Below are 9,967 nucleotides of genomic sequence, written 5' to 3' on the forward strand. Positions count from 1 at the left end.
ATCAATTTAAAAATTTTCAAGATTTTGGAATTGAAATTTTACTTTTTTTAAATAGAAATGGTTTGTCCTAAAATCGAAAAACTTGTATCTAACGTAACTCTTTTATACAATAAAAAATTGAACAGAAAAACAAAGGAAATGTGATATTGATGTTGCATCTTAAAATTTTTATAAAATAGAAAATATTTATTTAGAAATCTTCTTTTTAACACATCCAGTATACCGCTGATATGGAAGCTTTCAACACCAATAATGCTAAAAAATAATTAATTTATTTATTTATTTTTCTTTCAATTATTATAGGCCATTCTTTAAGTGGTGTGCTAATACACCTGTAGCAAAACTTATATTAAAATATTAAAAACCTTTTAAGATATATGTATATTTTTTTTTTATTAAAGTTGAATTAAAAACAAAAATGAGACTTCCACTTAAACAAGAAAGGGAAGTCCTAATCTTATCTATTGTCTACTCAAAAGGGAGAGAAGCTGGAAAAGGTAAAAGGAAAGATAAGAAGATGGAAGATGCTTGACAATTGGGAAAGTATCGGTATCAGAATATGGTGATTATGATTCCCGCAATTAAAGAAGCTAGCCAGGGGTAATTTAGTCTTCTTAAAAGTAAATTATTTTTTTTCGATATATATATTTATGTAAATATAAATATCTTCAAATAAATCAGGGTTTGACCGTCGTGGTCCTTTTGTTTGTTTGTGTTTGTTTGGGTGTCGCTCTGTTTCATTTATCATCGTCATCAGCATCAAAATCCCCATTGCCTTTACGCCGCTGTTGCAGTGAGTGTCTCTCTCTCTCTCTCTCTCTCTCTCTCTCTCCGTGATGGCTGATGCACTGTGAGTCTTTCTCTTCGCTTTTTTCTCACTGACCCAGGGGAAGAGATTATTAATACAGATTCATTATCTTTTATCTATTCATCGCAAAAAGTTCTCATCTTTATTCTGTTCTTTTTTTTATATCAATATATTCTTCTCCTTCTCCTTCTCCTTCTGATAACTCCCTCTCCCGTGTTATTCTACTATTCCTCTCTCTCCCTCTGATCCGACGCCCACAATCGCCTTCTTCTCCAATCGTACGCCCAGGTCTTCCTCGTCAGCTTCTCTACGTAAGTAACGCCCCCAACCCTGTTGCCTTTACTGCCCACCTTTTTTCTGTAGAATTCTCCTCTCCTCCTCCCTTTTTCTTCTTAATCACTTCTCCATTATCTCTCTCTCTCTCTCTCTTCACATATATATATATACATACATATATACGTATAGATATATATACAAACCTCGTATGTGTATATATATATGTATGTATACGTGTCGTTTTATATACTGACCGCTTCCTTCGCCTTTATTTTCGAATCTGTATTCGTATTCGCTGTACGTAAATGCGTGTTGTTATATTCTCATTCGTGTTTTATTTTTCTTATTGCTATAAAAATCATTCATCAAGTTTGATTTCGAGGGCAGTAAGTTTTTTTTGTTTTAATTTTACTGGGACAATCTTTGAGTTGTGTTTTCTGCTTCCCTATATTTCTTTTGAATCAAATATTTGTTTCTGATCACATGCAATGATTCGATTCTTTGATTTATTCGATAAATGAATTTCGGCACTAATGTTGGATTTAGTTCTACTATTTTCTACATATTTTTATTATTTTTTACTTTTAATCCCAGAGATAACACAGTTCAAAATAATTGCGCTTTCTTTTCCGAGTTTGAACAGTGTTTTACTCGATCAAAGTACCGACTACCGATGTCCTTATTCTTTTTTCGAGTTTAAACAGTGTTTTTTAATTTCAATGTTTTTTTTTTTTTTTTTTTTTCCGTTGTTAATAACCAGGGCCAGTTTTTTTTTTTTTTTCTTTAAATTTTCTGACAAATGCTGTCTTCGTATTGACACCAATCTTCTGGGTTCTTCGTATGTTTTAAGAGCATGTAATGTTTTTTATTCGGAGGTTACTGTAGCATAATTACATTATGGGCAATACTGTCAAGTTTATTAATTATACTGTTCATATATTGGTTTTTAACTTTCGAACCCTACCCCAACAATGTTTAACCTGAGGACAGATGGGGGAGCCAACTAGAGGTTTATGTAGGTTTCCACCTATAATCAGGGTTTAATGACGATGTCTGAATTCTAATGTATACATGCGTGGCTAAATCACATAACAATCCGATTTTTATTGCTTTGAAATCTTGTCTGAAGGAGGCTATTAGAAGTTATATTTCACTTTCCATTTCAATTGGTTCCAAGACTCGGCCAAACTCTTTTCTAAAATTTGGATCCGATAGGATCTATTGAAATGGGGGATTGGCTATTTGTTTTGATCCTGGAAGGAATTTATGTATCTTTTTTGGTGCAAAATCACCCTAAAGTTTGGATCTTTTATTGATTTATTTATATTTTACTGAAAGATTGCAGTTTGTAGTATCTCACTTCCATGTTTTAACAATATGGAGAATTGAATCGTAAATCATCTGGACTCTATGTGGGTTTTTTATGGGTGACGAGATTTTAGTAGTTGAATGGTGTTCTCATATCCTTGACAGCTGTATGGAGCATACCCTTTTATGTTGGGTTATCTGGGGTATTTTTGTGCCTCTCTAGATTTCTATATTCTTTCCTGGAAATATTCCAGAAATTCTCAACTTTAAATTGCTTTTACATTGCAAGTCTCTTTGATATTAAACATATGTTTCTCATTCAGTATCATGGGGATCGAATGTCTCCATGGTAATGATGGAATTAAACCATCATTATAATGGGGCCACAGAAAAGTTTGAGCTTTTGTCCAACTGATTGTGTGGCTTGTAGTTTTCAGATCAATAGGAACTTTTTCCATTTAAAAAAATTTTTGCTCATTATCTTTAATGGCTCCTTTTATGTCATTTAAGGTGATATATTTTGTACATAAAATTATAAATAATAGACCGTTGCCTGATGTCCAGGTAAAATTACATATGACTATGGATCTGGGGCGAATATTGTTAGTTATTTATTACATTGTAGAAATCTTAAGAATAAGGTTTTTAAATGCTGTACCTTTTCTATTAATGTAATTAATGCATAGTGCTCACGAATTTCTTTTAGGTATTTTTTTTGAATCATTTATGTAATGAACTCCTAGTGAGCATTTTGATAATGTCGCGATAATGGAATTATGTTGCATGTTTGAATTGGGTAATTTGCCTTAACTTTAAAATGTCACTAGAGTATTGTTTAATGACATTTTTAAATTTTTGTAATATTATCTCTTATTTTTTATTTCTTAAATCAATATATATATATATATATATATATATATGTTACAGCAACTTTCATGGGAGTATTTGTATTATAATTTTTTTTTTATCATTATGATAGGACACTGCGTGGTAATCAGGCTTTTTATTTTTGTCTTTTTTTGGCTTCTGTTGATTTTATTTTTTATTTTTCGGGGATGGCCATCAACTAAATACTATGGCCTCTTTAATAGATGAATATCATGTTTTACATTTTAATCTGATTTGGTGTTGAGGCAGACCTATAAACATCAATTATACTGATATCTGGTTTCTTGAATGCCTCACTTTTCTTGGAGTTATTTTTCTATGCTCATTTACATTTTTTGACACTATGTTTGGTTTCCATTAGCTTTAATGATCTTTTTTTTTTAATCAAGGACTGGCAAGTTTGGAAGTTAATATTGGCTCTAAAATCTAAATACCTGCTTGCTTTTTGTTTTCTTTGGTTTGTAGGCAGTAAGCAAGTTACATCTGTTGTACATATGGGACCTAATGGGCATAGAAGAGTAGGGAGACAGGATCTTCATACCAAAGAAAATGGCAGTGCAAGTCTAATGCGTGCTAGTGAAGAATTTGATCCATGGACTGCATGGGCATACAAGCCTCGTACTGTGTCTTTGCTACTTATTGGTGCCTGTTTTCTTATGTGAGTGATAAGTAGGTTCTTATCTGATGATATGTTGAGTCACTAATCAAAATTTTGATTACTCATTTAGCAGTAAATTTTCCAGATCATTAATTATATTTTTCCATTTTATGATATTTTCCAACCTGGATACACTTTTCTTTCCTACTTAATTCTGATCTGGTGGTCCTGCATAAAGCTTCTGGTATCTTCTGGTTGTTGTGAATGTCCCTTTGTATCATGAGCCTGATTGCTGTACTGGGGTTAGTTGCCACTTGCCAATACCAGAGAAATGGCTTTTAATATATGTAGGTTAGTGTGATTCATCTTGCTTCTCTGCTTGCAGTAACTTATCTAGTCATTAGTTTCATTTACTTTGGATATGCGCCAATGCTTTAGGCGTCTCTAATAGAACAGGACTCGCATGAATAAGTTTATGGATATAATTAACATGCTGTTTTTCTCAGCACAAGGGAAAGTCTTGGGGTTTTATTCTGTCTCAGCTTGTCTAATGTAATAGAGCTGAACATCCCTAGTATTACAAATTGGACATTTTTATGCTCCACATGTACTTTTGCCAGGGAGAGAAGGAAGAAGGATATTCAAAACCTTGTTTGTGGGTTTCTTATAAACCAACATTGAATATAAATGGTTTTATGTTGTCTAATGTTCCTACATAGGGAGGGTTGGCTTTGATTAAAAGTAACATCCTTTTGGATGAGCTATTTGTAGCTGCTGTACTTTCAACGCAACAATGGAATGTTGGTATCATATGTAACATCCTTGTTGCAGTACTTCATTAGATGGGGTTTAATTGCCATTGATATTGTTGTTTTTTTTGGTTGCTTGCTTGATGTACAAACAGCTGGGCAAGTGGAGTCCTTGACCCTGAAGGTGGTGCAGGTGATCTTGTTATATCCGTGAAGAGGTTTGTGTCATATTTCTTGATCGAGTGAAGTTAATTCGAATTCTCTTCTTCAGCACTTAATAATTTTCTCATGGTTTCTTGTAGGGGTGTATGGGCTATGATTGCAGTTTTTCTTGCTTACTGCTTGCTGCAAGCTCCTTCCACGTAAGTTCAGACTTCAATATAAGAAATAATGTTCATTAATAAAAAAAACCTGTGACTTGATAGTGATAATCTTTATTGGGTTGGAGAGGTAGTTTGGAAATCAGTTCTATGCTGCTACGTTTTTAAAATTATATTCTTTTACAGGGTCCTTATTAGGCCACATCCTGCAATTTGGCGCCTAGTACATGGAATGGCCGTTGTGTACCTTGTCGCCCTCACATTTTTGCTTTTTCAGGTTGATTTCTTTTCTGAAGCAAGCTTTCTAAAGTGTGTGCAAAACAAACCTGATTTTTTTGTGTGGATTTATAAATTACAAATTAAAGTTATGGGGACCTTCTTGTTGCAAAATCATCTTATATGTGCTGCTTTCTATTGGTGTTGGGAAATTCTCAGTTATAAGCATCTTAAAAATACCTCACCACTTGATATGATCAATTTGATAAATTAAGCATGTCTTGATCAAACTTCACCTTCTTTTTTTCCAGAAGCGTGATGATGCTCGGCAATTTATGAAGTTTCTCCATCCTGATCTTGGCGTTGGTAATGCTAGTTCTTTGCAACCGTTAATTTTGATAGTAATTACGAGGGATTTCTTCATCATTCAATTTGTGGTGTACATGATATATACAACTTCATTATGATGGAAAAGATTGTTAGTGGTTGTGTTGGGAAATTTAATTTTATTTGCATGACTTCATGCAGAACTTCCAGAAAGATCATATGGCACTGATTGCCGCATATATGTACCTGAGAATCCCACAAGCAGGTTTAACAATGTTTATGTATGATTTCTTCTGTCACTACCTTTTTACTTCAATTGATTCCACTGCATGTTATTCTGCTCTTGTCGTACATCAGTACAATATCAGGGTGCTGCACGATTCTTATTTTCTTTTGAATTCTTGTAGGGAACACTTTTTGATGAGTTTGTGCTAGCTCATATTATCGGATGGTGGGGTAAGGCAATATTGATCCGTAATCAGCCTCTTCTGTGGGTGTTATCAATAGGATTTGAAATGATGGAGGTTGGTTCCTTTATTTAATACATGTCTCTTTTCTGGTTCCCATTTTCAGTTCGGATTTATTGTAGACTTATTTTTATGTGGTATTTTCAGCTTACATTCCGCCACATGTTACCAAACTTCAATGAGTGCTGGTGGGACAGTATAATTCTTGATATTTTGATCTGCAATTTGTTTGGTGAGAGTCTTTGATCTATTATCTATATCTACTATAATTTTGGATATATGAAACTTTGCTCATACGAAGTCATGTCATCCACTCCCCATTATGTTTTTAAAATAATTTATATCGTTAAATTAAGTGATTGAATGAAAAATAATATATCTAACTTTTAAGTAAGTTTGATTTAAAGTTACTTATTGGAAAAAAGTAATTTTAATTTAAAGTTAGTTGAGTCTTTTAGTTTTCCTAGCATATCTTCTTATCTCAATTTAAGCATTTCATAATCAATAGATCATAAAGGTTATAAAATTGTTGTGGAAGTTAAAGAGTCTATTATTAATTGTCATGATTACATTACATTTTTTTTGTCATGATTACATTGACACACTCTATAAAGAGATCTAGATCCTTTTATAGAGATTTCTTATCACTAACATAGAAACAAATGAGTAAATAAAGAGAAGATTAATGTGCTAAACCAAATTTTGGAGATCAATGTGCTCACATTGACACTCCTTTAAAAGTTATATGAAAAAATGGTTCGAAGTATTCTAACTTAGTTACATATAGTTTTTTCATTTAATAAATTTAACTATTCATGCATATCGCTAGGTCTACAACTAGTTTTTCTTGATTTATTTACCCTTATCATTGTTGACTGCAGTATATTACCTGGTTTATAATCGTTCTGGTCTGTGAACCTTTAAAGAATCAGATCTTTGATTGTGTGGCTATCAAGTCATTTTTCTTTTGTATTTACCTATAGTGTTTGCTTTATGAAGTATTTTTCCATTTATGAACAGTAAGAATTTTTGGGATGCTCGGGATGCCCTTAATGGCAGATTGTTATCTAGTTATCCTAGGGAGAAAAAGTTTTTAGCGGAAAAGTGGGGTCAAGCAATAGTTCTTTTTGATATCTTGATTGATACGTACACCTTTTAAGGAACTGGTAGGATCTTGGCAAATATCTAATGCATTGAGAATTTTAGGACCATGATTAATAACCTTATATAATGTGATGTATCAACCCTGTGGGACTCTTTGTGTTATATTCCCTTTTTTTTTTTTTCCTGCCCATTTTTTTTTTTTTTCTTGTGGATGAGTGAAATATAGCAGTCAGCATTCTTCCTACCCATTTCTAGTTAAGCTCACCTTCTGAAATGTAGATCATAACATTTTAACTTATTCATTTTATTGCATTACTTTTAATGCTATGGCTTTCATTTTAAGCTTACCTATTATTTGAGCCAAAACTGCTATATAGTGGAGCACAAGCCACAACATGGAGCATTTTATTAGTGCAGATCTTAAAGTTATTTGATATTCTGGTGTTTTAATCTGTATTCATAGGACTGACTTGGAATGATCTTAAAATGAAGATTTGTTAAATTTCCAGGGGTAATATTTTACCCGTGGATATTTATCTCTCTAACCCATACACATATTACATCTATTAATTCTCCGGGACCCGGCACTCTCCCAAATGTTTGGTTTATACTTAGTTGGAATTTACCCTGATTGATTTGGTGGTTTCTGTGCTTGTTTGATGATTTCTTGCCTTTTATTTTACACATCTGTCATCTGTGTGAAACTTTTCTTTTTTTGATAAGTTCATATGTGTGAAACTTATTTATCTTCTTCAGATTTTGATAAACCTTGTATGACACAATTAGAAATTGGAGCTACAGAAAAAAAAAAAAAAAAAACTTTGGGTCACCAGTTTTTATCAATCAATTTGCCATTATAAAATTAAAGTATGGTGGTATCATAAAGCAGGATTGTCATTTGCTGCTTCTGCCAATTTAGCTTATGGAATGCGATTATTGCAGCTAGTCTTTCTATTTTAGCAGTTAATGGTTTATTATATTTAATGTTTCTTTTATATCTAGATTGGTATTTTCAGATTGGTTGAAGTCTTTGTGACAAGTTCTGTTTGGTTTACTTTGCAGGCATCTGGGCAGGGATGCACACTGTCAGGTACTTTGATGGAAAAACATACAACTGGGTTGGTCTAAGCCGTCAGCCTAATATTGTTGGAAGAGTATGTTTAAATGTCATGTTCATCTATCTTCTCTTGTTTGCTAATTATTATTTATAGGCATTAGTTTTCCTTTCCTTATGGAAAGATTCTAATCAGACATTGAGTATTTGTATATTAATTTCTAGAGAAAGATGGAACTGATTCTGGTATTTGATGTTACACATTTAGATCTTCCTTGTTCTTTCTAAGGTAGAATATTTTCTTGTTTTATGGTCATTTAGTCTTGCGCAGTTTTTGTTTTTAAATGTGTCCTTTTACATTTTTTTTTCCAGTTCAAGCGAACATTGGGACAGTTCACCCCAGCACAGTGGGACAAAGATGAGTGGCACCCCCTGCTTGGTCCATGGCGGTTCATTCAAGTTCTCAGTCTTTGCGTTGTGTTTTTAACAGTAGAGCTGAACACATTCTTTTTGAAGTTTTGTCTTTGGATTCCTCCACGGAACCCTGTGATTGTGTATAGGTTGATATTGTGGTGGCTAATTGCAATACCAACAATTCGCGAGTACAACTCGTACCTTCAAGACCGGTACTTTCTTTTTCTGCCAAGTATTTTCACATGAACAACAATGCTACATTTCTTAAGAATATCTGCACTACTACGAAAGAATTTGCATTTAGTCCTGCTTAATTACCATGTTCATTTTCCAGCAAACCAGTGAAGAAAGTTGGAGCATTTTGTTGGCTTTCACTTGCTATCTGCATTGTTGAGCTTCTCATTTGCATCAAGTTTGGTCATGGTATGTTAGTCTATATTAATCAAATCATCTTGAAGCCTTTCCGAGTTTTACGCCGTATATTGTTAACTAGTGAAGTTTTTTATTGACACTTGCAAAATTATTTGCTTCTTGATTTTAATGACCCTTTTCTTGACTCCACCAGGATTATATCCTAATCCAATGCCTTTGTGGTTGGTCATTTTCTGGATGTCCGTTGCGGTGGCCCTCTTAATATTCCTCCTTGCTTGGTCTTGGCAACTGCATCAGAGTTTTGGTAAAAAGAGGCGATGATTTTTGCTATTGCGATACATCATTCTTTGATTTCTTCCTTTCCCTGAGGGTATCCATCAATTGCTGTAAATACCCAACACCATTATAAACTGTAAATGCTATATTCTCTTAGGTTAGTGGATCAGTCTGTTGAGCATATAGAGATTATTCTTACAGTATAGGTTGTGGGAAATGCTTGTAATCTAAGGCTTGTGAGTTACTGTTTAGTTTGGTTTGCCGCTGTTGTAGTACAGTTTTCTTGAGCCTTTTTGGACCTCCCCGTTTTTGGTGTTGTAGAACAGTTTTTTTATGTGATTAGCCTCAAATTTTAATCCATGAGAGAATTTTTGTCATTTGCAGTTGATCAATTATGTAGCAAAAAGTGAGTGTGCCTAGACAACATTAATAATCTATTCGAGTGGTTTCTCTCTCAGCAAAACCTCTCCCTCACTCACTCATCTAAATGGAAAAGTCTTCTTGCAAGTGAGTTCGTATACCAAACTGCGCACCAATGCTGACATATAAGGCATCTATTTAATGAAACGGTGTGAATTGAAGTCGGAAATGATTTTCATGAGACAGGAGACATTTTCTTCTCTCAAATTTTTTGTTTGTCTTCTCAATAAAATAAGCTATGTCAGTGTCAATACACGGTTTGGTACACCAAATCGCTTAGGCTCATCAAATAAATCATTTTCATAAGGTGTTTCACTCAAGTGTTTCTGTTGAATGGCTGGGATTGAAGCCAGCTGAAAATGGTCTGATT

At 33.5% G+C, this 9,967-nt stretch overlaps 1 protein-coding gene across 8 annotated transcripts; it reads left to right on the top strand.

The window, feature by feature from the left end:
- The first annotated feature begins 693 nt into the window (after positions 1 to 693).
- LOC121254391 (CDP-diacylglycerol--serine O-phosphatidyltransferase 1-like) lies at positions 694 to 9,554 on the top strand. Of its 8 annotated transcripts, none has more exons than XM_041154410.1 (14): positions 709 to 793; positions 1,034 to 1,119; positions 3,746 to 3,938; positions 4,783 to 4,845; positions 4,930 to 4,989; positions 5,134 to 5,224; positions 5,475 to 5,529; positions 5,692 to 5,771; positions 5,898 to 6,014; positions 6,105 to 6,189; positions 8,124 to 8,215; positions 8,488 to 8,741; positions 8,864 to 8,952; positions 9,095 to 9,554. In XM_041154410.1, the coding sequence occupies exons 3-14, from the start codon at positions 3,775 to 3,777 to the stop codon at positions 9,220 to 9,222; spliced, it is 1,278 nt and encodes a 425-aa protein (XP_041010344.1). In that variant the 5' UTR covers positions 709 to 793; positions 1,034 to 1,119; positions 3,746 to 3,774; the 3' UTR covers positions 9,223 to 9,554. The 8 variants fall into 8 exon arrangements, with proteins under 8 accessions (XP_041010341.1, XP_041010344.1, XP_041010337.1 ...); XM_041154403.1 differs by having other exon boundaries at positions 774 to 850; XM_041154407.1 differs by lacking the exon at positions 1,034 to 1,119 and having other exon boundaries at positions 694 to 793.
- The last annotated feature ends 413 nt before the right edge of the window (positions 9,555 to 9,967 follow it).

This window comes from Juglans microcarpa x Juglans regia, chromosome 3D, assembly GCF_004785595.1.
Source record: "Juglans microcarpa x Juglans regia isolate MS1-56 chromosome 3D, Jm3101_v1.0, whole genome shotgun sequence".
Taxonomy (NCBI): Eukaryota; Viridiplantae; Streptophyta; class Magnoliopsida; order Fagales; family Juglandaceae; genus Juglans; species Juglans microcarpa x Juglans regia.